General features: G+C 54.2%; 2 protein-coding genes, 1 non-coding gene and 1 pseudogene across 5 annotated transcripts; all 4 read left to right on the top strand.

Moving 5' to 3' along the window:
- Positions 1–1,773: 1,773 nt before the first annotated feature.
- CENPM (centromere protein M) lies at positions 1,774–22,036 on the top strand. Of its 3 annotated transcripts, none has more exons than XM_037847026.1 (6): positions 1,774–1,895; positions 2,396–2,475; positions 7,300–7,392; positions 8,649–8,728; positions 9,950–10,041; positions 17,068–22,036. In XM_037847026.1, the coding sequence occupies exons 1-6, from the start codon at positions 1,839–1,841 to the stop codon at positions 17,206–17,208; spliced, it is 543 nt and encodes a 180-aa protein (XP_037702954.1). In that variant the 5' UTR covers positions 1,774–1,838; the 3' UTR covers positions 17,209–22,036. The 3 variants fall into 3 exon arrangements, with proteins under 3 accessions (XP_037702954.1, XP_037702955.1, XP_037702956.1); XM_037847027.1 differs by having other exon boundaries at positions 9,895–10,041; positions 17,068–17,202; XM_037847028.1 differs by lacking the exons at positions 9,950–10,041; positions 17,068–22,036 and adding an exon at positions 9,807–9,909.
- On the top strand, positions 2,489–8,705 carry LOC119542335 (annotated as a pseudogene).
- LOC119543583 lies at positions 5,690–5,796 on the top strand. Its single transcript, XR_005218649.1, has one exon. It is a non-coding gene; the product is annotated as a U6 spliceosomal RNA (small nuclear RNA).
- A 2,029-nt stretch (positions 22,037–24,065) lies between the features above and the next one.
- On the top strand, positions 24,066–25,790 carry TNFRSF13C (TNF receptor superfamily member 13C). The gene is made up of 3 exons (XM_037846134.1): positions 24,066–24,237; positions 24,403–24,729; positions 25,254–25,790. The coding sequence occupies exons 1-3, from the start codon at positions 24,102–24,104 to the stop codon at positions 25,433–25,435; spliced, it is 645 nt and encodes a 214-aa protein (XP_037702062.1). The 5' UTR covers positions 24,066–24,101; the 3' UTR covers positions 25,436–25,790.
- Positions 25,791–26,186: the final 396 nt, after the last annotated feature.

Consider the following 26,186-nt stretch of genomic DNA (forward strand, 5'->3'; position numbering starts at 1 on the left):
AGAGGGACAGACAGACAGCCCTCCTCCGGGGCGTTCTGGTTCTGTTGATTTCAGGGTGCTGTCGTTCCCTGTGTTCCAGAGGATGCTTCTTGGGGCAACCTCAGGACATAGAGCTGGTTCCGGTCTGCAAGCTCTGGCCTGCGGGCTGCAGGACGTGGCCGTGGAATCTCCCACACTGGAGGCTGGGAAATAGGCAAATTGTGCTTCTTGCTGCCAGGCGGCAGCCACTGCTGAAGGGATTTTGGGTGACAGCCCGTGGGAAAGGCGCCGCGGGACCCACCTGGGTCATGGCTTGCTGGCCCCCAGCGAAGGCAGCTGTAGACATGACACTGAGGGTGCCGGCTGTCGCCCTGGCCATCCAGAGGGCCATCAGTCATCTGGACTACAGGATATGTCACCTGTCCTCCATTATTCTCTGTGTGGAACTGTTACTGGATATTGTGGTTGCCAAACGCCGCCTGCTGCCTGTTTCTCCACTGCAGAGCTGTCCTCACCTTCCTGCAGCTCCACGGCCTCCTCTGCCTCTCATCCGTTTTTGGGGCTGGTGGCGATAATAGTGGCCAAGGCACTGGATCTAGGGGACAGGGCCCCCAGGGAGAGAAGAGACAGGAAAGGGGAGCAGGGCAGGGGAGGTGACAGCGGACTCGCAGCTGTGGAGTTTAGCTACTGCTTTTAACATGGGCATTGAAGTCCTTTGTCTCTAACCCTGGAGTCTTAGGTCTTCTGCCAGCATCCATGAAGCAGTAATAACAGACTAGTTTATTAGTTTGTAAGTGCAGATGCTCAGATCTTGATAATGATATGTGAAGTAGAGGTGAATGTTATGCCAAAAGTAGAACAGATAAAGGAGAAGAGGGAGTATGAGGGGCTAGCAACAGTTGATAGAGTTTCAGGAAAGCCCCTCTGATGAGGTGACATTAGAGCAGAAACAAGAATGAAGTGAGAAACAACCCGTGTTTCTGTTGACGAGAAGAGCATTTCAGCCAGAGGGAACAGCAGGCGCAAGGGTCCTGGGGTAGGAGCATACTTGCGGTATTTGAGGGAAAGCCCAGGAACCTGTGTGGCTGGAGAGGGTATTAGAGGGAGAGGGGCAGGAAATGAGGTCAGGGAGGTTGTCGGGGGCCGGGACATCCAGGGCCTCAAACACTATGGAAGGTGTTTGCAATGTACTCTGAGTGAGATGGAAACCACTGGAGGGTTTTGGTCAGAGAGGTGTCCTGCTCTCATTTCCGTTTGGAAGTGATGCTGTGTGGAGAAGAGCCGGTAGCCCTGGGACAGGTGGAAGCAGGGAGCCGGTGAAAGGCTGTTGCAACAGTCCAGGTGAGAGGTGACAGTGGCTTGGTCCAGGGGGGAGTGGTGGAGGTGGTGAGAAGTGGTCAGCTTTCGGGTATATTTGAAGAGTTGAACTGACAGGCTTGCTTATGGATTGGATGTGAGATGTGAGAAGAGGAGCCAAGAATGGCCCCAAGGTTTTGTCCTGACTGCTGCAAGGATGGCCGCTACCATCAACTGAATGGGGAAGCAGGTTTGGAGAGAATCAAGACCTCTGTGAATGAGTATGAACAAACAAAAGTGAGAGAATGAATCACTGAGAGCCTTCTTTCTCCGAGGTGCGAAACAAAAGCCCTCTCCCGCCGCACCTTATCTGCCCCGGGGCCCCCGCTGGAAGTACCCCTTAGAAAAGGAGGTAGCGGTTCCTTTAAGAGCGTGCCGCGGCTCCCCGCGAAGCCCCGCCCAGAGAGGGCCACGTGCTCCTCTGCCGGCCCAAGGGGCGGGACTCAGGGCTGTTTGAAAATCCCGCGCACCGCGCGAGAGTCGCGGCCAGCCCTGCGACTGACATGTCGGTGTTGAGGCCGCTGGACAAGCTGCCCTGCCTGAACACAGCCACCATCCTGGTAGGTGCCCGCGACCCGGCTTCGCCCGCCCACCTTTGTTCCTTGGTGACCCGCCCCGCCGCGGTTTTCTGCGCTGTTTGAGGTGCTGACGCGCGCTCTTCCACGGGAGGGGGGAGGCGGGAGAGCCAGGCTCTGAGCCAATCGGAATAGCCTGTCTCTGAGGCTGCCGGGCAGCTCCACCAATTGGTGAGCGGCGGGCTCTTTCCAGCCCCTGATTGATGAGGTGGGTGGGCGGAGGGGCGACGCACAGGGAGCTGGTTTTCCCGCGTTCCCGGGTCCGGCAGCCCCGCAGAGGCTAGGCGGCCGCGGGAGGCGTCCGAGGTAGTGGCGAGGGCTGTGCGGGCCGCGCCGTAGCGGGTCCAAACGGCCCTCGACCTCAGGCCGTCAACCCGGAGGCCTCGAGAAATGGCGCCCTCGGAGCCGGAGCCGGAATCCTGGGGTGTGTGGCCGGATCCCGCCGCGAGCGGTGAAAAGTGCCCGGCCCTTCTCTCCCCGGGCAGCTGGTGGGCACGGAGGATGCGCTTCTGCAGCAGCTGGCGGACTCGATGCTCCGGGAGGACTGCGCCTCAGAGCTGAAGGTGTAAGTAGCCGAGGCCAGGGCGTGGGGGGAGCGGAGGGCCGCGGGCGGGGCCGCCGTCCAGCCTCAGCTTCTCTGTCCAGAACCCGCCCGGAGGGCCGAGACCCGCACGGTCCCGCAGCCGGCTTCTTCACGCCTTACCTTCCAAAGTGTCCTCCAGCGCTCTTGGTCCCCATGCTTGTCCTCGTAGCAGTTGTCGCCTGTGCACCTATTTACTTGTTTGCAGTCTGTTTTCCCCGTAGATGGTCAGCCCCTTGAGGCAGCAGCTTTGACTTCTGCTCACTGGTGGATCCCCAGTGACTGGCACAGAGTAGATGCTCAAATATTTGCTGAACCGATCTGGCTAGTTTAGGCTCAAGAAAGACTTTTGAGGCCGAAGGATGCTTGAAATGTCTTGAGGTAGTAAAAGTGGAAGGTGAGGATTTCCCAGTAAAGGTGGTGAAGTGAGGCTGAGCTATAAACTTTTATTCCCCCAAAACCTAGTGGAATGTATTAGGAAACAGCAAAAATCAGCAAGTTTCACCAGCAGCAACTATGCAAGACAGAACCTGAGGCTGTAAACTTCAAAAGCGAAAGGAAGGCGCTGATATGGACGTCCAGGTGGCGGCTGCTTCTCTCCCTCACACCGGGAGTGACCCATGGCACCTGTGGTGTAGCCGGTGGCAACCCGGGGCCCTCAGGTCATCCTTCCACTGCTGCCAGGGCTCAGCACCACCACCTGAAGGTGAGCCCGTGGGACTTGGGCGTGTTGTTCGTGCCCAGCTAGAAGCACCCACCCTGGGAAACCAATACATGGCCTATCAAGGGATGACTGAAACATTATCTAAGGGAGAAGATTCTGTGACTATATTTGTTCAGCTTTGATATCTCCAAAGCCAGTTCCTGGACCAGAACACTGTAGGTGAAGTACACATAAGGAGTCAGCACTGAGGTCTCAGTGGAAAGAGGATTTCTGATGATGAGAATGCTAGCCAGAAATGACTCCTTAGTGACTGAATTTATTCTTCCTGGATTAACAGATCATCCAGAACTCCAGCAACCCCTCTTTTACTTGTTTCTAATGATCTACATTGTCACCATGGTGGGCAACCTTGGCTTGATAACTCTAATTTGACTGAATTCCCACCTTCAAACCCCAAGTATTATTTCCTCTCCAGTCTTTCCTTTATTGATCTCTTTTACTCTTCCATTTTCACCCCCAAAATGCTGATGAACTTTGTGTCAAAGCAGAATATCACCTCCTATGTGGAGTGCATGACCCAGCTGTTTTTCTTTCTCTTCTTTGTCTTCTCTGAGTGCTATATGTTGACCTTGATGGCCTATGATCGTTATGTGGCCATCTGTAACCCACTGCTGTATAAGGTCACCGTGTCATCTCAGGTCTGTTCTGGGCTGGTGCTTGCTGTATGTGTGATGGGATTTGCTGGAGCTTCTGCCCACACAGGGTGCATGTTCACACTGACCTTCTGTAGGGCTAATATCATCAACCATTACCTGTGTGACATTCTCCCTCTCCTCCAAGTCTCGTGCACCAGCACTACCACCTCGGTGGTAGTTCTCATTGTGGTGGGGATTAACATCACTGTACCCAGTCTTACCATCCTAATTTCTTACATTTTCATCCTGACTAGCATTCTTCACATCATATCCACTCAGGGAAGATCAAAAGCCTTCAGCACCTGTAGCTCTCACATCACTGCTATTTCTTTTTTTGGGGGGGGAGGTGGGGGTCAGGAGCTTTCATGTATCTGAAGTCTTCTTCTCCTGGATCTATGGAACAGGGGAAATTTTTCTCTTCTGTTTTCTATACTAGTGTGGGGCCCATGCTCAGTCCTCTGATCTACAGCTTGAGGAACAAGGATGTCAAAGTTGCCCTGAGTAAAATCCTGATCAAAGTCCAGAGGAGAAACATATTCTTTTTCAGAGCAGTGAAAATGTAAAGAAATACAAGGACCTCAACTTTTTATTGAAGTTTTCCATGAAGAAGTTTTGTTCATTTTGATTGTACAGATTGTTTTATTCAGTATGGATTAATAGATTTGTCTTATTTTCCTTATACCTAATCTTGTCTTGTTCTTTGCTACGGTATCACCTGTACCTCTCACAAGTTTACTAAATAATTAACAGCATATTTATAAAAGGAAAAAAAAAAAGCAAAAGGAAGAAGCTGAAAATTCTGACATTGTATGCCTGCTAACCCCACTCCCACAACAAAATCCTGAGAATTCTTTACTACCCCCATCCCCCCCCAAGATTTGGAGGGGAAAAAGCCATATGCTTTGTTTTTCTTCTTCACATTGTTGAGGAGTAGAAACAGCTGCTGGAGGAAATGAAGTGATTGAATGTATGTGGGTGTCCCTCTCTCCGAAAAAAGGATAGACTCCAGGGATCCACGTTTCTAAAAAAGAGGGCCCAAAATAACACCATCTGAGATTCATCTAATAAATAGTTAGAAAGGGCAAGCATTCGAGTAGATGCAATTGAAAACTTAAGTATTTACAAAGAAGAAGGTTTTGAGAAAATCACAGCAAAAATGCTCAAAGATGTAAAAGAAGAAAACTTACCTGAAATGAACGAGGAATCGGACCTGTCCTTTAAAAGGATATATGTTGTTCCAGGAAAAAATGGATACAGAACACTTGATGTCAAGTTATATGCTAATTAAGTTGTTGAACTTCAAGGGTAAATAATTCTTTCAGCTTTTAGGCAGGAAAAGCAAATCACCTGTCTGTTCATCACTCATTCCGTTGCCAGGTATTTCCAGCTTTCTGTGTCCGAGAACACGTGACAGGAATCAGGACCGCACTTCTTGGCTTCTCTGGTTGTATGGGGCCATGTGAGTTGTGAGCAAAAGTGATTGTTCACTGCTGAGTGTCGGGTGCCACTGAGAGCCTCTCCGTGTCCTCTGCCTCTCCCATGGCAACGAGCAGTGTTCCATAGTGGCAGCTTCACCAGCCTGGCCCAGGGTTATAGTTAGGGCAGAATATCAGTGTACCTAGTAATAATAACGATGTGCATTTATAAGTCTTGTCAGGAAGGTAGAATGAAATATTAAAATGTTAACTTTCTCATTTTTCATAAGAGGGCATGAACTCAGTATAGATAAAATCGAAATGACGTTCAGAATGATACCAACCTCTTAACCGTTGTTTCATCATCTTTTCTTAATTGGGATCTTTTAGGAAACAGTCTCTTGTGATTAAAAAATGATTTATCCATGCTTTATTCCATGCCACATGTACTAAAATTGGAACGATACAGAGAAGATTAGCATGGCCCCTGCACAAGGATGACACACAATTTTATGAAGCTTCCTTATTTTTCTGGAGTTTTAGGTGTTTTATGCAATTGTTCAATAAACCCACAACTTCTCTAATAATAATAAAAAAAGAATTATCCAAAGTTCATCTGTTCAATTCAACTTAGTTATTTTGCTTCTGTTAAATTCAAACAAAATTAGATTAATACTATTATCCTACTTTTTAGATTATATGTATCCTATCATCTGTTTATGTGTATACGTATATGTACACAGATATTTAGAAAAATCTTCTAATGTTAACAGTAGTAGTTTCTAAGTAGCTGGGCTTTTGGAGATCTGTGTTTGTGTTTTTTAACTTGTGGTTTTGTACTGTTTGGTATTTCTTGAATTATTTTGTGTATGCATTGCTTAAATTTAATCTTAGAGTGGAGAGCGTATAAGCTGGGGGAGGGGCAGGTGGCTGTAGGCATACATGGAAACAGGTGGAAGTGGACGGTTGACGAGAAGCTTCAGGCGAGTTTTGACAACCAGAGATCAAGTCCAGAATGATGAGGGTGATGGTGGCAGCCAAGGGTGAGTGTTCCAGCCATTGTTATGAAGTCTTGGCATATGTAATCTCATTTAAACCTCTCAACCTTCACTAAGTAAGTATTTTTATTTTTCCAATTTTACAGTGAAGAAACTGAGGCTCAGAGAAGTTTATGGACTCATACAAGGTCACACAGCTGATAATTGGCAAAAATGGGACTTGAGTCCACTTCTATCTTACTACAAAGGGGTTCAGTCTTAACCCCCACTCTCCACAGCCCAACACCCCTTCTGAGCCTGTTTCCCATCCCCACATGCAGCTGGCTGGCTAGACCCCATCGCCATTTATATCTGAACCTCCCTTTTGTACCAAACAGAGCTCCTGCTGGCAGAGGGAGGCAGGCAGGAGTCAGCTGGGTGGGAGGACTGACTCTCCTTGGATCAGGCTTCACTTCTATTTGATGATGTTCAACAGCCAGTCAGGGCCACTGACATGTCCAGCACAGGACAGGAGGCTAAAACAGTGAGCCAGACAGATGCATTCCCTGTCCTCATGGAGCCTGCTAAATGGGCATTAAACAAACATTACCTAGTAACTGGTCAGTTGCCCTTAGGATGGGCATTCTGAAAGAGAAGCAGGGGCTGCTGTGGGTGCTTCAGGAAGGACCTAATCACATCTGGATGGTCTACTGCTAACGATAGCGTCAGGTACCTGCCTCCCAGGTGTGGAGCAATTACAGCCGATTTCAGATCCCCCTGGTCTAGGTGAGAACCATGTCCTGCCCCTCAGGTCCCTCTTAGCTCTAGGAGGTGGCAGGTGCAGCCTGTGGGCCACCAGGTTGATATAAGGAGTTCCTAGGAGGGAGCTGGGCCGAGCAGGAGCTGGCGTGGAGTTCCCCGCTCTGCCCCACTCCTGCGCTCACCCAAGGAGCTTTGTCCTCAAGAGTGTCGGGTGAATGGGTGATGAGCTCTCGCATGTGAACGGTCACTGTGAGGTGGCTACAAATATCTTTAGTCCTGCAATTTCTTGTTTTCAGCCACTTGGCAAGGTCCCTCCCTCTGCCCTCCAATGTGAATCGGCCCCGAATTGACCTGATCGTGTTTGTGGTCAACCTTCACAGCAAATACAGGTGAGAGCCAGGGGACGGGCGGCTCTTGGGATCAGGAGGACCTGACTTGAGGAGGTGCTGGACAGTGACCTCAGTTGTGATGGGAAGGAGAGGAGGCAGGGAGAGGCTGCCTGGGGCTCACCTAGAGGAGCCAGTGGGTAAAAGACACAAGTAAGCCTGCCAATGTCATCCTGGGATGTGGGCCCTGGGAACCAGAGCACAGAGACACCAGATTCATAGAGCAGCAAGATTCAGGCCAGGCTTCATTCACTGACCAGCTGAAACCAGGCAGCAGGACTGAAAAGGAGCTGAGATCTGCCATGAGGGCCACACCTCAGCAGAACTGCTGCTTTTCGGGTGAGGCCTCTCTGTTTACTGAAAGAGACCCTAACTGGTCTTTGGAGAGACCCTGCTCCATAGCCACACTCAGGGCAGCACCTTTCCCCCACCCTATGCTCATCGTGGGCCTCACACCTTGTTCTTTCTGCCTGAAACCTTTTTGGGTAGGAGACAGGAGGTTCCTTCACTGCCTGGACAGCAGTGAATGAACGCCTTGGCCCCAGAGGCCAGAGGGCCCCTTGTTCAGGGAAAGGGCTGTTCTCATTCAATTGGTACCACTGTAAATCACTATGACCTCATTGGAAAGCAGTTTGGCAATACCTGTCACCATTTACAAAGGACACATGCTTTGACCCAGTCATTCTGCTTCTAGGAGAGCATTTGCCTGGATGTGCAAGGACAGGTGTAAAAGAACGTTCATAGCAGCGTTCTTTGTTAATAGTGAAAACCTAGAGGCCCTTTAAATGTCCATCACTGGGAGGATAGTTAGATTGGGATTGCTGAGTGGTCATTCGAAAGAATGTAACATTTGTATCCACTGGTAAGGAGTTAGATGATAAATGGTTGCTTTAAAGAAGGCAAACTGCACACTTAACGTTTAAATGTCCAACTTGTGGTTTACAAAAAACCAAGTGGGTGCTATTATACAAATCTGTGTATTTGCATATGTAAAACTTCTAGAAGAATTATACCCCAAACTGTTGGCAGCAGTTACCTCTGGGGAATTGAGAGTGGAGAGTGGTGCTGAGGGAGGAGGTTTTTACTTTTCACTTAGGCAGCCAGATTTACTATGTGGTTATTTCATAGGCATGAGTCCCTTTGTAATTAAAAGTAGTTAAAAGAAAAAAAATTAAAGGACAAAGTATTCCTTTAGGACCCTTTCCTAGTACCCTCATCTCAGTCACTGGCTTCTTTCTCGCCCTGGCCTGACCACCCAGCCTCCAGAATGTGCAGGAGTCCCTGTGCCACGTGGATGCCAGCTTCTTCCTGGGAAAGGTGTGCTTCCTCGCCTCGGGCGGTAAGTGTGCCCCTGGCCTGGCTTGGCCTGGCCACCCTCACCCAGGGGGAGCTGCAGCTGGCTGTGGGTGACGCCTTGCTCAGGCAGCCAGAGGGGTAGAAAGAACATGGGCTTTGGAATCTGACTTGTCAAGCCTTATCAAATTGGATCTGAGCAGATAATTCTGCGGAAGCCTAGAGTTGGCTGGTGGCTCCCTGTTGCACTCAGAGTAAAATCTGAACTCCTAAAAAGGCACAAAATATTCTGCAGTTTGGCCTTTAGCTTCCAATCTAGTCTCCTCGCCTGTTTCTCTCCCAGGCTTTGGGTCAGCATATAGTTCTCTGAGCAAGTCCCGCTGCTCCTGGGTCTTTGTAATATTAACAGTGGTGGGAGTAGTAGCTAATCTTCACTGAGCGCTCCCTGCACCCAGACACTGTTTACATGCTTTTTCCCTTTTATCATTTACTCTTCAACACAAACCGTCCTTTGAGGTAGGTATTGGTCTCTGTTTTATAGCTGAGGAAACTGAGGTCACGAGGACATGTAACTTGCCCAGGGCCCCACAGCTAAAAAGTGGCAGAGCTGAGAGTGACTCCCATGGTCACATGCCAGAGCCTGTGCCCTTGAAGCTTTCATGTCTGGCTCCTTTGCAGGATTCTTCTGCCTTTGTCTAGCTACCCCCTGCAGATACCTGCCCTCCTGCTCTGCTGTCCCCCCCGGGGGCCTCCCTGACCTTCCCTGTGCGATCTGATTAAGTGGCCTCCTTGGGACTCTCATGCCATCTTCCCTGCACGTGCCTCTGTCAGTGCCTCTGCCTGCCACTGTCACCCATGACACAGCTGGCACGACTTCCCCAGCCAAGCTGCAAGCTCCTTTGGGGGGCAGGCCTGGCACAGATTATTCTCAGTAAGCACCAGTGTATAAATGAATGCCAGGTGATTTCTATATATTAATTTGTTGGATCCTTACAGTCACTCAATGTGATAGGAGCTATTATTATCCTCATTTTGTAGGTGAGGAAAAATGTTTTTATAGAGTGCTTTCTCAAAGCCTTTTCAGCCTTATTCTCTAATTTGAGCTTCTTGACTGCTCTGAAAAGAAAGTAGGACAGGATTATCATCCCACTGACTACAAAGAAACTGAAGTCCAGAGAAGGGGAATGAAATACTCTGCTGCATGGGTTGCAGCCGAGAATGCCCTGGGTAGAGATGAAGCCTTGCCGCATGTGTGGCTTCTTCGCAGCGGGGCGGGAGAGCCACTGCAGCATTCACCGGAACACAGTCGTGAAGCTGGCCCACACCTACCGAAGCCCCCTGCTCTTCTGTGACCTGGAGGTGAGACTCCTGGCCCCCGAGGTGGATGCCCATATGGAGTGGGGAAAGGGTGTCAGCTCACAGTGGGTGCATCCAGAATGCTTACTGAGGGGTCTGGTGGCTTCTGATGGGGAGACACCTGCTCCTGGTTGGGATCCCGGCTTTCCCCCTCCCTGCCTGTGACCTTGGGCAGGTCACCCGCAGCCTCGGGTTGCACAGCTGTACAATCGGGGTGATGCTATTCATTCATCTTGGGTGCCTCTCTAGAGCAAGGCTCTTTCACTTGGTGTCTTGTCTTTTGCTTACTTTTCTCTATACCTACAGCTAACTCTTGTTTACTTGTGGGTCCGTGTTAGCTTCTCACTCCTGGGGCACACGTGTGTGAGGCCAGCCATCATGTCTGTCTTGTTAATTGCCGCATCCCTGTGTCCACCCTGGCAGTCCGAATGCCTGAGGCTACCTCTGCTCCCTGCAGACCTTTCTGATTCAGGCCAGTATCCCAGTCCCAGTCCCTCCCTGCAGGGCACCCAGCAGGCAGTAGGGGTGTTTGTTGGGGATAGGTCTGTGATCGGATGACTGCATACAGTATCACTTCTGCCCCGACTAGCTCCTGTTGGCGTGTCACACAACGCAAGCCCTGTCTGGGGGGCAGCGCAGCAGGTTTCTATTTCACTTCTATGTTTTGCTCTTCAGCCTCTTTTTTTTTTTTTTTAATCGTATTTTTACATTGGAGAATGTAACATATATACAAAGAAGTGATAACTTTCCAAGTGCAATTTGACAAGTACTTAGCAAATTTCAAAGAATATTATAGGTTACAGTTCCATGGTTTCAATTATTTCCTTATGAAATATAACATATATATAAAAAGGTAATATCTTTCAAAGTATGATTTAACAAATAGATATATAGTAATTTTCCAAAGTTGTTATAAGTTATAGTACCATTTCAGTTATTTCCTTATGAAATCTAACGTATATACCAAAAAGTGATAGCTTTCAAATTATAATTTAACAAGTAGCTCTGGAACAAATTTCAAAGAATGCCATGTATTACAGTTCCACCATTTCAGTTCTGACTATTCTAACTAGTTCCTTCTAACTATTCTAATACCCGAGAAACTAAGAAGAAGAAAATTGTATAAAGATTCAGTATTCATAATCCTTTTGTTAAATTCTGTCTTGTCTGTTGCTACCTCTTCCTCTAGTTTAATCACTTTCCCGATCTTCAGGGATGTCTAGGCAGTGACCACCCTAACCTGTTCATGTTGAAAAGAGGTGTCAACTTTATGAGCAAAGGGGACACATCTAGTTGATGTTCTTGAAGAGGCTGTTGCTTCTGAATTTGGGGACTTAGCTTGCCAGCTTAGGAGCGCTCTGAAGGATTTAAGTTTCTGAAGAATAAACTTAGTGAGTGAAACTTTCTAACTATTCTAATACCCGAGAAACTAAGAAGAAGAAAATTGTATAAAGATTCAGTATTCATAATCCTTTTGTTAAATTCTGTCTTGTCTGTTGCTACCTCTTCCTCTAGTTTAATCACTTTCCCGATCTTCAGGGATGTCTAGGCAGTGACCACCCTAACCTGTTCATGTTGAAAAGAGGTGTCAACTTTATGAGCAAAGGGGACACATCTAGTTGATGTTCTTGAAGAGGCTGTTGCTTCTGAATTTGGGGACTTAGCTTGCCAGCTTAGGAGCGCTCTGAAGGATTTAAGTTTCTGAAGAATAAACTTAGTGAGTGAAACTTTTATAGAGTCTCAGATAGGGATCCAGGTATTCTTTAAGGTTTTGGGGGGACTAGTGTTGACTTGGGCTTATCATATTGTGGTCATTTGTCATATCTGGGTGAAGCTTGCATAGGAGGAACCTCCAGGACAGCCTCTTGACTGGATTAGAATTCTCTTAGCCACTAAAACCTTATTTTGTTGCCTTTCTTTTCCCTCTTTTGGTCAAAAGGCATTCTCAATCCCTCGATGCCAGGGTCAGGCTCATTCCCAGAATCCATGTCCCACATTTCCAGGAAGGCTCATCCGTCTTGGGGGTCCTGTCCCACGTCAGGGGGAGGGTGATGAATTTATTTGCAGAGTTAAGCTTAAAGTCCACATTTGAGCAACAAAAGAGGTTCTCTGGAGGTGACTCCCAGGCATAATTATAGGTGGGCTCAGCCTCCCCTTTACAACCGTAAGTTTCACCCAAGCAAGCCTCAAGATCGAGGGCTTAACTTCTAAAGTAGGGCGTTCCTGAGTTCACATAGCATATGTTATGTCCATGACTCCACCCTCTTTTTTATGCAGTATGAACCCTGTCCACTTTTTACTGGTGAGTCTTCAGCAGGAGCTGCTGCTGCCACCCCTGGGAGGTCTGCCTTGGGCTCCCAGGGCCTGGCCTGGAGTTGAGTCCATTTTGAAGATTGTATTCTGCTCTGTGCTGGGTCTTGCTCCTGCTCTCAAAGCAGAGTCAGTCAGCACAGGGTTCTCACCACCGTCTAGACCAGGGGTTCTTGTCCTGGGGTCCATGGACGACCCTTCTGGTCTGAGGGTAGAATTCTAAGGTCTACAAGCTTGGACGAGGAGAAAGTTTCTTTTCTTCTACTTAACTCTAAGTGAAATTTCTCCTTTTCTTCAATAATGAACATAGGCAAGAGATGTTAGTGGTACTGGGAGAATCTGTGCCTGTTACCCCTGGAAACACCTTCCCATAATAGGACTGGGACAGATCTCGTCACTCTTTCAGCATTGCGGTCATTATCAGACCTGCCCCTGGATGTTGCTCGTTGATGCTTTGATAAAGACTAAACACTTTATCTGAATATCACCAATTTGTCTTCAATATTTTGATGGTTCTTTTAAGAACTTGACCATGCTGATGCTCTGATCTTGCAGAGGCACTGAGGCCCAGGGGTCTGCCTGGCCTGTGCCAGGCTCTCCCCATAACAAACCTCTGAGGAAGCCGCGGCCTTGAGGCTCAGTCACCCAGCTGGTAAGGGAGAGCTAGAACCAGTGCTGGGAACGCACCTCATCTTCTCTTTCCCATCCTAGCCTGCTGCCAGCGTGGCCTTGAACACGTTACTCCCTCCCAGGCAGCCTTCGTTTTCTTACCTGGCAGGGGAACCATAGGCTCTGCTCCACACCTCAGGCTGGCATGTGGGGCCCTTTGGCCTGCTAAGGTGCCCGCAGACCTTGTGAGGGGTGGTGCAGTTCTGTGTGTGGCCATGAGGTGGCAGGCCAGGCCAGGACCTGGGTGCTTTCCCCCCTGAGAACTTCTTTCTCAAGAAAGTGCCCGTTGGGCCCTAGCCCGACTGTCTAGAAAGCTGGAGGCCCCAGCCTGTTTCCAGCCAGCAGCAGGAGCTGCAGATGCACCTGCTCAGCACATGGGCTTAGGGTTCCCTCAAATGAAGCCCCCAAGGTCTAGAGTGTCATCACTCCTCAACCCGTGTTGTCCCTTTCAGGGCCTACTCCCCCACGTAATCAAGTCTGAGCCTCGCCGTGTTTTGAGGCCTTTGCAGGGCAGGAATGATCAGCCCCGTTTTACAGATGCCTGATTCTCCCCGTGAAGTTATATCCTAGGTCTCCACTGGGAGCCAGGCCCTGTGCTGGTCCCTGGGAACACAAAGGAATCAGACATTGCCCCCAACCTCAGACAGGCATGATGCGGGCCACAGCAGCAGTAGTCGCAGGGCTTTGGAAGCCTGGCAGTGGAATTAAGCCATCCCCTCCACCAGCAAAGTCAAGGAAAGATTCGTGGGAGGGTTGGTGTGTGTGAATGTTCTTGTAGATACATATTCTCTATCAACAACATCAAAAGCCAGGCACTATGTTAAGACATACCTTACATGGATTACCTTATTTAATTATCACTATAACCCTTCCAGGTAGGTCCTTTCATCCCCGTTTTACAGACAAGGAAACAGAGGCCTAGGCTGTGTAACTTGCCCTACATTGTCCTAGTAGTAAGTGCCAGAGCTGGGATTCAGAACCAGGCAGTCTGGCTCCGGTGCCTGCCTCTTAATCGCTTCCTTACACTGCTGCCCTAAGAAAGAGTTTGAGAGATACAGGAGAGGATGGTGAAACCATCCCGGAAACTTCCCAAGGGGAAGAGTCATTTACAGAATGGTGTAGACTTCTCAACAGCAGTATCAGAATCTAGAAGACAATGGAGTATGATGCCTTCAAATTATGAAGGAAAATAGTTCCCAGCCTATAATTTCATATCTAATCAAATGTACCAATCAAATGCAAGGGTAAAATAAAGTCACACATACATGATCTCAGTTTTCCCTGCATTTTCCCTTCCTCAGGGAGCTACTGGAGGGTGTGCTCTTTTGCCACACAAGGAGATGATCCAAGAAAGAGGGAGCGTTGGGGTCCAGGAGGTGCATCTCCTTCAGGAAGGGAGGTCTCAGAATAGGCCCTACCCCAGGGCAGGAGAGCAGAGGGTTCCTGGAGTGGTGATGGGCCTGAGAGCTGGCACACCTGCAGTGTCCGAGCCCCGGAAGCTTAGAGAAGGAAGGCAGGTATTAGTGCTAGGAAAGACATTGACAATAAACATGCACGCTGGCAGCAGAGCGGCTCACCTGCAGTCTGGACCCACATCACTCTGGTAAGCAAGTGGAGCAGCCGAGAATTGCCTTAACCAGAAATTGCGCTGTAACGATGTTGGGGAGGTGGACAGAGTCTATATGATGGGGGATGTGGTGGTATAAGATTTAGTCCCCTTCTGTGGTAGGAAGTCAATAGAAGATGTACAGGATGAAAAGTCAAGAAATAACAGCATACGCCAATTATTTAGAAAAATGGAGGTAAATACCAGAAGCAACAGCTATAGGGGCTACAAATTGTTGTCCCTGGGGAGTGAAGTTCAAGCATGGGGTGGGAGTACACAGGGGACTTCTGCTGTTACTCTTTGACTTAAAAAATTGTGCATGTATTTTTGTAAATACTGATTTAAAAAATTAGTAGCTTCATCTGGCAGACAGGGTTTGGAGAAAGAGAGGGGCTTGAACATGCACAGGGCCGGGGGTCCCCAGGTGGCTCTGCAGAGCTGCCGCCATCAGCAGGACCCGGCCGGTGGAGGACCAGGGACTTTACTGTAGGTGACAGCAGAGGAGTGCTGTGGCCAGAGCTGGCGTGTGCACCCTGCCTCTGGAGAGTGCCGTGCGGCTGGAGGCGGCCCGGCTGGTGGCTGAGCCCCAGAGCAGAGCAGCCTACAGATGGGTTCCAGAGGCCAAGGGCCCCGGGGCTTGGAGTAGGAGGATTTAGTCAATGAAGATTTCTTGCGAATCTACAATGTGCCGAGCACTGTCCTAGGCTCTGGGGTACAGCATAGGACAAAACAGTAGTAAGTCCCAGCTCCACTCCAGTGGGGGAGACAAGACAAGGTAAAGACGTAGTATCTGAGAAAATGGGCGAGACATGCAGGGTGGTGGTAAGGGGAAAATTTCAGGTGGGGTGACAGGGAGGACCTCACTGAGACTGACTTTTAAATAAAGATTAGAAGGAAGAATCACAGGGGCCCAAGTTTGGAACTTGCCTAGTGTGCTCAGGGTGTGGCCAGGAGCTTGGGTGGCTGGGGCAGAGCCGGAGGGGCCAGAGCTTGCAGAGCCAGTGTGTCACGGGAGGTGGGGTGGGGGCTGCTGGGGTGCAGCCTGACTGGGGTTTTAAATGGATCCCTCTGGCTGCTGGGAGAACAGCCTGGAGGCAGCCAAGGGCAGAGCCAGGGATTCAGCTTCAGAGGCCATTTCAGGGCCAGAGCAGCCTGGCAGGTGGTGGCTGAGGGAAGAGGTGGTCAACGTTCTAGGTGTGTCTCCAGGGAAGGTGCTGGGGCCTGGACGCACAGCACAAAAGACAGAGCAGCCGAGGTGGTCAGCCCAAGCACCTGAAAGCCTGGAGTTGCTTTGGCCGCCACGGGGAAGTCTGCAGGAGGAGCGGGTCTTGGACATACGATTAAGGCATCTTTTAGTCTAAGTGGAGAAGTTGAAGAGGCAGCTGCACACAAGTGTTGGAAATTCAGAGGGCAGAGCTGGGCTGGAAAGAGGTTCTGGGAGTCCTCGGCACTTATGCTGTTTTAAAGCCATGAGACTGGGTGAGGGCACCAGGAAGAAAGTGTGGGGGACAGAGATCCAAGGAACAGGCCCTCGGGGGCACCCCCAGTCTGTAGTTGCTGGGCAAAGAGGAGAGCTGCGTGCATGCAGGCTCCTGGGAGCCAGGCCGATTCGGTATTTCAGGCTGTGTCAGATCCTGCTGGCAGAGCCAGTAAGAGGAGCACCGAGAAGCTACAGCTGGGTTTAGTGCCTGACTCATGGGTGCCAGATGGTGGGAGTGAGGGCAGGAGGAATTGAGGCTGCCCCAGTTCCTGGTCTGGTGGCTCGGTGGGTGGTGTCCCCATTCCCCCAGCTAGAGAGGGAACAGGGGAAGGACACACTTCCAAGGCCACCTGCTGGCCCCAGTGAGCCACCTGAGCATTTTCATTTGTTCTTCCTGTAAATGTTTACAGAGCATCTCTTATCGGCCTGGGAGTAGCCAAGGCCGGGGCCCAGAGCAGTCTCGCTGCCCCCACCCCACCTCTCCTCACCCCACAACTCCCCTGCACCCACCAGTCCTGAGACTCCCTAACAAAGGCTTTGGTGCCTGCTGACCCCCAGTCAGGGCTCCCTGCCCATCCCCCTTCCCATCCCTGCATGCCTTTCTGGTCCCAGGTAGGTGAGCCTTGTGTGCTAGAAAGAGCCCTGGTTCAAATCCCAGCTCTGCAGTCACTGACTGACCCAACGGCTCCCTTCACCCAGCCACCCCTGCTTGCTGAGCCTTCACTGCCTCTTGGCCAGGGGTCCTGATCTCTGGGTGTCTCCTTCTGGAAGTTGCTGGAAGGATCTGAGAAGCAGAGGTGGATGGAAGTGGTTTTCTGCGGTGTGGTGTGGTGTGGCTGAGGTGGGCAGTGCTGCCACATCATGGCCCCACTGTGCTGCTGGCAGCCTGGACAGCTCTGGCCAGGGATGCAGGGCCAGTTCTGGCAGCTCTGGCTCACAGCTCTTCTCTGCTCTCCCTCTGCAGGTGGAAGGCTTTCGGGTCTCCATGGCTCAGCGCCTGCTGCACATGCTGCAGGTCTGTGCCGGCCATGTACCTGGCGTCTCAGCCTTGAACCTGCTGTCCCTGCTGAGGCACTCCGAGGGTCCCTCCCTGGAGGACCTGTGAGGGCCGCTGACCTCAGGGTGCTTTCCCCTTGACCTGGTGCCGGGTTTAATAAACACTGACTGTTGGGAAGATGATGTCAGGGCTTGACGGGCCCTGGGGCAGCTGGTCCAGTGGTTTCCAGCGTTCCTGCAGGGCCTGTGCTCCTCTGAGTGGAGAGGAGGGAAAGCCCAGCTGGTGGGACTCCAGCCCCCCTCCCACTCCCCACCTTCATTCCCATAGAGCTGCGTCTTGATCCGGCTGACACGGTGTACTTCCACTTAAGATTTCGTTTGAACAGTCTGCAACCCACAAAAAGTTTGAAAATCACTGGTTTTATCCACCACTTCTATTTTGCAGATGAGGAAACTCAGCCAGAGCAATTCAAAGCAGAGAGGGGGCGGGGAGCTGGGACCCCATCAGCCCAATGCAATGCCACATCCCAGTCCTGCTTCTTACATAGGACCTGGGGTTTGTCTCTTGGACCTTCAGTTTCCCCATCTGTAAAGTGGAGCCCATTCTACCAGCCTCATCAAGTTGTAAGGTTGGGTGAAGAGAGTTGGGTGAAGCGGCCTTGGGTTGTCGGCACGCTCCCAAGTTTCATGGGATGGTGCTGGTGCTGGATGCAGCCTGAGGATGGGGTGGAGAGTTGTTACCTGAACTCACACAGACCTAAGTTCAGAAATGTACGAAGCCCTGCACCTCTTGGGGCCTCTGTCTCAGTGTTCGCTGAGTGGGAATTAACCTCCAACCTCATCAGTCTGTGAGGAGGGTGAGAAACTGGCTAAAGGCTGGTTTCTGGGCTGACAGCAGGAGGTGTGCTGTGACTTGCTTCCCCTCTCCTCGTTTGGGTCAGTCAGGAATTGGTGGATGTGTTGGGATTGGGGTCCAGGAATCCTGTCAGCCAGTCAGGGGGCTTGGGGGTGAAGGGGTCTGGTGTCCCCCACTCCAGCTGCCCTAGGGCCAGCCCTCCCTCCTCAGGCCTCAGGACAGTCCCGGCTTGGTGCCCTGGGCAGTGCCAGCACCGCTGGGCCTCACTCTGCTTTGATGTCACCATCGCAGCTGGTGCTCATGCTGGCACCGGAGAGGACTGTTCCTGGAAGGACGGGGCTCATGGTAGGCGTCAGGAGGGTGGGGCCCTGTCCAGTAACTGGGAGTGTGGGCTGCAGCTGAGGCCCCCCAGGTCGCCGGATGGTGCAGGTACTCCACGCTTCATGGGGCTTCTCTCACGGGAGCTCCTGCTTCCTGGCAGACCTGTCACGGGAGGTGTGCCCACAGTCACACAGCTGACAGGTGGTGGAACCCTCACTTGCCCTCCACTTGCCTTCCTGTGCCTTGATTGTTGAACAAAGGGCATCTCTGCTGGGCAGGCCGAGCCAGGAAGGCAGACCTGGTGGAGACAGGCCCTGCCCTCAAAGCCCCTTGGAGGCTCCACAGCACCACTCCCACCCTGGGGCCTGCCTCATGGAGGCCTGCTCCCTGGACTGGCAGCCCTGAAGGGTGGTTGCAAGGGAGAGAATGGGCACAGGGCAGGGCAGGGACTGGCCCATAGCACAGGACAGGTGCAAGCCTGGGGCCTGAGCAAGCAGCAGCTGGTAGCAAGGAGCTGATATTCTATTGGGGGAGCAGCACCTGCTGAGGGGTGGGGGTGGGACCAGGAAAGAGGCTAGAAGTTTGTGTGGGTCTCTGAGTTGTGGCAGTGTCAGCAGAGGTCCAGGAGGAGGCCCTGGGCCCTCGGGGTGGGAAGCTGCCTGAAAGGCTAGTTTCTGGGCTGAGAGTGAGAGACGTGTTGTCTCCATCCTCAGCCTGGACCATACAGGGTGGGCTTTGCAGGGCCAGTGTGGAGGGTGGGGTTTGGGGGCTGGTAGAGGGTGGATCCAAGCAGGAGGGGAAGGCAGTGTGGGCTGCCTCTCCTGGGCACCTCACTTTTGCTGGGGACAAGGGGACCCCCCCCCCCCAACATACACACCCCAGCCAGCATGGAGCACACCTCTTTCAGGTTCCTTTGTCACATTTTCCTTGCTACCTGGTGCCACTTAACAAGAGAAGTATCAGCATATTCTCCAGCTGCAGTCAGGGAGCCTTCCAAATGCTATGGGAACAAGATGCCGGCACTACTGCCAGCTCCAGCGAACTTGGCAGGGGCCCTGGGATCAAGAGGTTCCACTTGGGCTGGGGGCTGGCTTGCCCCTGCTGTCTCCAGAAGGCTGGGCAGGGTGGCCAGGGAGCAAAGCTGCTTGGCACCCACCAGCTGGAGCCCAGGGCTGGGTAGAGGCAGGAGAGGCCATGAGGCAGCGTGACTGAGGAACGTCACGGAAGGCTGTCCGTATGGTCCCCAGTGTGCCTGGAAGGAGTGCATGGTGCTGAGGTGGGGAGGGAGACAGGGAAGCTGGGCTTGGCTCAGCAGGTCACCTACTCTGCTTGAGCCTCACTTTCCCCACCTGCAGAATGGGTCAGGCACAGATGAGGGTGGGCAGGGCCCTGGTGGGTTGAGTGGGCTTCAGCTGCCTGGGGGCTGTGGGTCCACACTGTGTGAGCAGGGAGGCAGGTTGTGTTTGGCCTGCTGTGGAGTGAGGTGTCTGAGGCTGTTGGAGGGGCAGGGACTTGTCCAGGGTCACAGGTTCATTCGTCCCTTCAGGCCACCTAGTCGTGGGCAGCCCCTGTCCAAGTCTTTTGGCCCCACGCTTGCCAAGGAGGCAGGGCCTTGCTCGTGGGGAGGGGGCTCCACAGTGGTCAGGCTGTGGCGAGGGCAGGGTTGCCCTGGCCACAGAGGGGAAGTGGTGCAGTGGGAAAGGAGCGTGCCCCTGAGTCCCACCGATGTGGGGTCTGCGGCAGCTCACTTCCCCTCTCGGAACCTCAGACTGTCTCTGCCCCAGGAGGCCTCTTGGGAGGCTCGTGAGAAGCTGAAGGGCCTGACCTGGTGGGACTGGGGGCTGGGCTAGGGGTGCTCAGGCTATGGGGGCTTCTGTAGACAGAGCCCTGCTGCAGCATGCCCACCCTCACGTGCTGGCAGGGTGCTAGGCCTGCACGAGGGCGTCTGTCCCGCCCCAGACTCCCCTGGGGCCCGAAGGGTGCGGTCAGAGAGGTAACTGTCTTGCAGGTACCTGGAGACCCAAGGGGCAGAGAAGGGGGGTTGGGTGGGCATCGCAGTGGGTGGCAGGCCCTGCACACTCTGAAGCCTGTGTCCACCTAAGTGTGAGCCCCAGGACTGGGAGGAGGAGGGGTGGCTGGTCCCCAGTGCTCCTGACCCAGGTGGGAAGCAGCCCTCCTCAGGGCCGCCCTCTTATGTCAAGGGCCAACGTTAGGTGGGTTCCTGGTCTGACCACATAACAGCTCTAAGGAGGTTCCTAGCACTTGCACCACCTTTTCTGTGCTCGGCAACAAGCCAGTATCCCTAGACCCACCCAGACAGGAAGAGGGTCCCCGTGGGTGCATGTGGCAGGTGGAGGCTCACGGGCTGCCTGGCTTTGGAGCCTGTGCGTGTGCCTGAACCTCTGAGCCTGCCTGCCTTCTAGGAAATAGGAAGGGCGAGGCAGCCTTCACTCCCTGCAAGGCCCTGGGACTGGAGTCATGTGAGGTCAGAGGGGGACTGCCAGCCCCTCAGCCTTCCAGCAGCAGGGAGGGGGCACCCTGGGGCCAGCCCCAGCAGGTGTGTGAAGTGGAAGGAGGGGTGGGGCCATGGTGGGGAGGGGTAAGCCTCGGGCCTGTCCCTCCCTCAGGGCTCCACACGGGAGCTCTCCCTCCATCGTCTCTGCCCCTTCGCAGCAGACCTTCCCCGTCACCTTGGCCCTCCCTGCACCCCTTTCCTCCTGAATTTTTCTCTTCAGCACTTCTCACCTCCTCATACACTGTATCGGTTTATTTATTTGGTTTTTGTCCCTGTCATTCCCTGCTGTTTCCCTAGATCCTAGAACAACGCCTGGTACCTAATAGGGGCCCCATAGGCATTTGATGGGTGAATGGGGGTGTGTATAAGAGGCCCAGAGCCCCCCACTTACTCCTGTGTGTAACCCTGAGAGAGGGGCAGCCCCCAAGGGGCTGGGGCACTCCAGATGGGGGGTGGGGAGACCTGCCCCCTCCTTCCACTTTACACACCTGCTGGGGCTGGGCCCCCGGGGGACCCCTCCCTGCTGCTGGAAGGCTGGGGGGCTGGCATCCCCCTCTGACCTCACAGGGCTGTGCAGAGAGAACTGAGAACCCCAAGGAGTGCAAGTGTGTGCAGAGGGAGACTTGGGGGGTAGAGGACGCAGCGGCCTGGGGCCTGGGCAGGGATTCTGTGCCCCCCGTGGAAGTGGTGTTGTCTGCCCTTGCTAGCTCGGTTCAGAAGAGGGAAGGGGGCAGGGGCCCTCACTGCAGCTGCCCTGCTGCTGGCCCTCTGCTCAGACCTTGCCATGGCTTTGTGTGATTCCTGGGCTACCCCCACTCCTCAGTCCCTGTGCCCAGGGGCCTGACACCACATCCTTCCCACCGGCCCTGGTGGGAGCTCTCAGGCAGGGTCCTTGCTTGTCAGAACTAAAGACCATGAGAAGTTCTGAGCTGCTGCTGCAAAATGAAGTGGAGCTGTGAGGCCAGACGTGAGGCTCCAGGACCCAGAAGAGGCGGCCGGGGAAAGCCAGTAAGAAAATCCACACAGCGCAGCACGGTTATGAAACAGAAAACCCGTCCATGAAGACCCAAGGCACAAAGCAAGCCGAACATGAGAGGCCCCAAAGCAAAAGCAGAGGCCCCTTGGGAGGGCAGGGAAAGGCCCCCTCTTGCCCAGGAGTCTTGGGTTTTGTTTGAGGGGTTTTTTCATGAGGACTTGTTCAGATACTACACACATGATTATGAATAAAACTAATTTTTAAGTACAGAGCATCCCGGGTCCCAGAATACTTTGACATCCAGATCCGGTGGCTCTGCCCAGAAACTGCCTCCTGGTGCCAAATGGCACCGCATCTCCCACCCCGGGCACACGGCACAGGCTGGTCGGGTCCCGTGTCTGTGCAGGGCAGGGGGGCGAGGGGGTGCTTGGTCCCTCGGCCCGTTCCCCAATCTGAGAAATGGGCGTCTCATAGCGCCTGAGTCAGGACCATTGTGAGGGTGTTTGGGGGGCAAAGATCAGGGGAGCCTCCCTCCACCCTGATAGGAGCAAAATTAGTCATCTTTTTTAAAAATTAGTGAGTGAAAAGGTGAGAAGCTGACAGACATTCCATTTGGAGGGTTTTGTTAGCTACGAAGTCCCTTATTTTGTACTCATTCAGCTGAGGAAGAACCACACATCTACCACGCTGCTCGGATGGGGAAAGTTTTCTGACCGCTGAATCGTCCAGGCAGAGATTTGAGGCTGAGGTGACTCCCTCCCCGTCACCCACCAGTTTGGGGGCAGGGTGGGGCCCGCACACAGCCCTGGGCATCCGCAGTGCGGGGCCCTGTGCAGCATGTCGTAGGCACCCCATAAATTACACGTGCACCCTCCACGCAGCCCACCTCCCTCTCCAAGGTGCAGGAGGGGCAGTGAGTTCCACTGATGCCTTCTCTCGTTTGCGGCCCTGAGGGCCAGCTGCCCTGTTCCCTCATTCTGGATTCTCGCCATCTACCATGGGATTGGGCCTGGCGTCCCTGTTCCCATCTCCCCTGGCTCCCACCAGCCCAGCCTGCCTCTGTCCCAGGGTCTGGCCTGAGGGTTAAACGAGATGTTGTGGGAAAAGCAGCCCCTGGGACACAGCAAGGAGGAACAATGAACAATAAGGTGATAAAGTAGCTCCAACAGTGATGGGGTTTGTGGCCCGGTCGTCTTGGCCCCACCCCACCCTCTCTTCCTCCCTGCCCTGGCTGCTGCCCCCACCCCCTCACCACCCACCCCCGCCCACACTCACCACCCCAGACCCACTTCTCCTTTGCAGCTGCCCCTCCGCCTACACCTTCCTGCCACGGAGTTGCTGGCCCGTGGACAGGGGATGGAGAGGCAGTGGGCCAGGACCCTCCACGGCTGGCAGCTGGCGGGCTCTGGGTGGATCCTGGGGGCCCACAAGCCACAAAGCCAGTCACATCAGTCTTTCCTCCTAAACAACTGCTGGGTCATCCCCCTGCCTGGGACCACGGTGCCAGCCTCCTCGCTCCAGCCGCTCTCCTGCTCCCTAGCAGCCCGAGAGGTCCCCTTCTAAACCCAACTCAGAGGAGGACCTCTGCCATCCTAGCACCCCGGGGCTCCTCACTCTGGGCTTGGCTCCACCCATCTCAGAGCCCTTCCTCCTGCAGCACCCCCTGAAGCAGTGACCGTGAGGTCCCCGGTGTATCCTTCCCCTGTCACCTCTCCATGCTGTCTCCATGCGGTTCCGCTACCTGGAATATATTCCCGCCGCCTTGCAGCTGCTAAGGGCCTCCTTAGTCTCTCTGCTACCAAGCCCCACTCCCTCCCCTAGATTGTCATGCCCTCCACTGATCTCCATCACCACCAACACTGTCCCTCTGGGACCCCTGTCTGACTCTGCTCCATGTCATCACCACCCACCTTGGGGCTTGGGGCTTGATACAGTGTGGACACTCAGGAAGGGCTCTCCAAAGGAGGAGCCATTAGACCAGGTGGGGTGATGGCTGGCTTTGGGGAGGCAGGGCGGAGGAGGCCACCCAGAGGTCAGGGTTCTCACTACCTGGCCGTGCCCTTCGGCTGCCCACGAGCAAGCCCTTGGCTGAGCCCCAGCCATGACCCAGTGCCGGGCGAGGGCCCACCCTGCAGGCGTCTGCAGGTGACGGTTGAGCGGCTGAATGGAGGAAGGACGGACAGAAAGAGGAGGTCCGGAGCGCTGGGCGCTGGGGCGGGGGCTGAAAGCCGTCTCACCCCAGCGGGCAGGGGCGGGGCGGGCAGGGGCCCCTCCCAGTTTTCTCCCCGACGGGGCTGCCGAGGCCAGACTTGGGCGTCGCTGCGCATCGTTAACATGGGGCGAGGAGCCCGGAGCATGGGGGGCCGGGACGGGCCAGCCCCCACCCAGTGCGGCCAGGCCGAGTGCTTCGACCCGCTGCTCCGCAACTGCGTGGCCTGCAGGCTGTTCCGGACGCCCGAGCCCCAGCCCGGTAAGAGTCGACCTACGGGGCGGCCTTGGGGAGGGAGGCAGCGGGCTGGGGGGCGGCCTGCGGGCAGGGGCTGCCTGGGGACCGGTCTCCCCCGCGCGGCCCTCACGGCCCTCTTCCCCCTTCCCCGGGTCCACCCCCACCCGGCTGACCGCCACCCCATCGCAGGCCCAGCCTCGCCTCCCGCCGGCGCCCCCCATGCCCGGCCGACCCTCGCCGCCGCCCCCTGCGCCCGGTCCCCGTCCCCTGCCCCCGCGGCCGGGGACAGCAGCCTGGCGCCCCGGACGGCGCTGCAGCCTCAGGAGTCGGTGCGCGCGGGGACCGGCCCCGCGGGCGCGCTGCCGCTGCCGGGGCTGCTCTTCGGCGCCCCCGCGCTCTTGGGGCTGGCGCTGGCGCTGGCCCTGCTCCTCGTGGGCTTGCTAAGCTGGAGGCGCCGGCGGCGGCGCGGGGCCCCCTCCCCCGAGGCCCCCGAGGCCCCCGAAGGCGAGCCGGAAGGTGAGTGGGCATCAAGGGGAAAGGAGAGGCGCTGCCCAGTCCTGGAGCGGCCGCAGGGTCTGGGGGCAGGGGAGGTGAGAGGGAGGAGACCTGGCCCTTGGGGGTAGGGGCCATGGGAAAGGGAAGATACAGCCCCAGGTAGGGGCAGGGGAACTGAGGGGGGAGGCCGAGTCCATGTGGGGGACACAGCTCTGCCCTTCCCAGCCCCAGTCTGAGGAAGTGATACAGCCTGGGGGGCACAGTCTGAGGGAGGAGGCCATCCTGCCTTCTGGGGGTCTGAGGGGTCCCAGAGCCAGCATAACTCTCTGTGGGATGGCCAGACTGGGCTCCCCACTCCTCTCCTTCACTCAGCGTCCCCATCTTGCCCCACACTCAGCACTTCCTGTCCTGCAGGCTTATCACATCGCCCTCCCCGTCCCCCACTGGGGCTGCAGCGATTTCTCTCTCTGCACCCTCCAGACCTGGGAGTCAGGGGGAGGCTGTGACTCCAACCTGACTTCCATCCCACCCCTCCTCCCACCCAGCGCCCCTGGACAATGTCAGCATCCTCTCTTCTGGACCCCTCGCGGCCACAGCTCCCCCTGTCCAGCCTCTTCTTGAAGATCCAGACACCACACCACCTGGCCACAGTGTCCCTGTGCCAGCCACAGAGCTGGGCTCCACGGAGCTGGTGACCACCAAGACGGCTGGCCCTGAGCAGCTGTAGTTTTGGGGGGAGGGGGGAGGAGGAGGGGCCCCGTGCCCTCCCTGTGGGCCACCAGCCCAGGGCTTGGAAGTTGAATTGGGCTCTTCACCTCAGCACCACCTGCTCCTTTCCTAGGAGCCAGGCTGCTCCCCAGCTGAATCCTGCAAACCCAGGGACTACCGATGACAGTGTGCAACCCGCAGGGAGTTGTTCAGCCTGTAGCTTTTGACTCAAAACTATACTGTCCTCAATAGCTCTCAAAGGTTGTATCTGGGCTCCTGTGCTTTTGAATGGTTGGGGCACCTTGAGTGGGAAAGCCATTAGGCCAGTTTGCGTCTGGATAAAGGATGAAGCGGGAGGCTGCTTGGTTTGTAAAGAGGTTGGTGTTTCTTTAATACTTGCTCTCAGAGCTGTCCTGCTTTTCAGCTGATGCAAATGGCAGCCGTGAGTAACCCACGAACGAACTTGCATTGAGATTTGATACAAGATCGGTTTTTAAAGGGATGAGAAATGGCCTGGATTGTGCTGATGCTCAGGAATCTATACCCCTGGGTCCGGGACGACCCCAAGCTTTGCTCAACCTGCTGAGCCCTAAAATGCGATTTTCACCCTGGTGGCAGCGTCCAGAACCACAAGCCTATACCCCAGAGAAAGTCTACAGTCTCTGGGGCTGGGCTTGCAAACTCAAGCTGAAGGGACACCGGCAGGCATCTCCCTCACAGACCACCCTGGGGTTCCAGCTGCTTCCGGGGTGCAGCACACTGAGCCGAAC

Source organism: Choloepus didactylus, chromosome 8 (genome assembly GCF_015220235.1).
Source record: "Choloepus didactylus isolate mChoDid1 chromosome 8, mChoDid1.pri, whole genome shotgun sequence".
In the NCBI taxonomy this organism is placed as follows: domain Eukaryota; kingdom Metazoa; phylum Chordata; class Mammalia; order Pilosa; family Megalonychidae; genus Choloepus; species Choloepus didactylus.

Excerpts from the sequence above, each read along its gene's own strand:
- CENPM (XM_037847026.1), top strand. The coding sequence starts at position 1,839 with ATGTCGGTGTTGAGGCCGCTGGACAAGCTGCCCTGCCTGAACACAGCC. Across the intron at positions 1,896-2,395 it reads TGAACACAGCCACCATCCTG|CTGGTGGGCACGGAGGATGC; the intron begins GTAGGTGCCCGC and ends CTCCCCGGGCAG. Across the intron at positions 8,729-9,949 it reads GTGCTTCCTCGCCTCGGGCG|CGGGGCGGGAGAGCCACTGC; the intron begins GTAAGTGTGCCC and ends GCTTCTTCGCAG.
- TNFRSF13C (XM_037846134.1), top strand. The coding sequence starts at position 24,102 with ATGGGGCGAGGAGCCCGGAGCATGGGGGGCCGGGACGGGCCAGCCCCC. Across the intron at positions 24,238-24,402 it reads GACGCCCGAGCCCCAGCCCG|GCCCAGCCTCGCCTCCCGCC; the intron begins GTAAGAGTCGAC and ends ACCCCATCGCAG. Across the intron at positions 24,730-25,253 it reads CCCCGAAGGCGAGCCGGAAG|CGCCCCTGGACAATGTCAGC; the intron begins GTGAGTGGGCAT and ends CCTCCCACCCAG.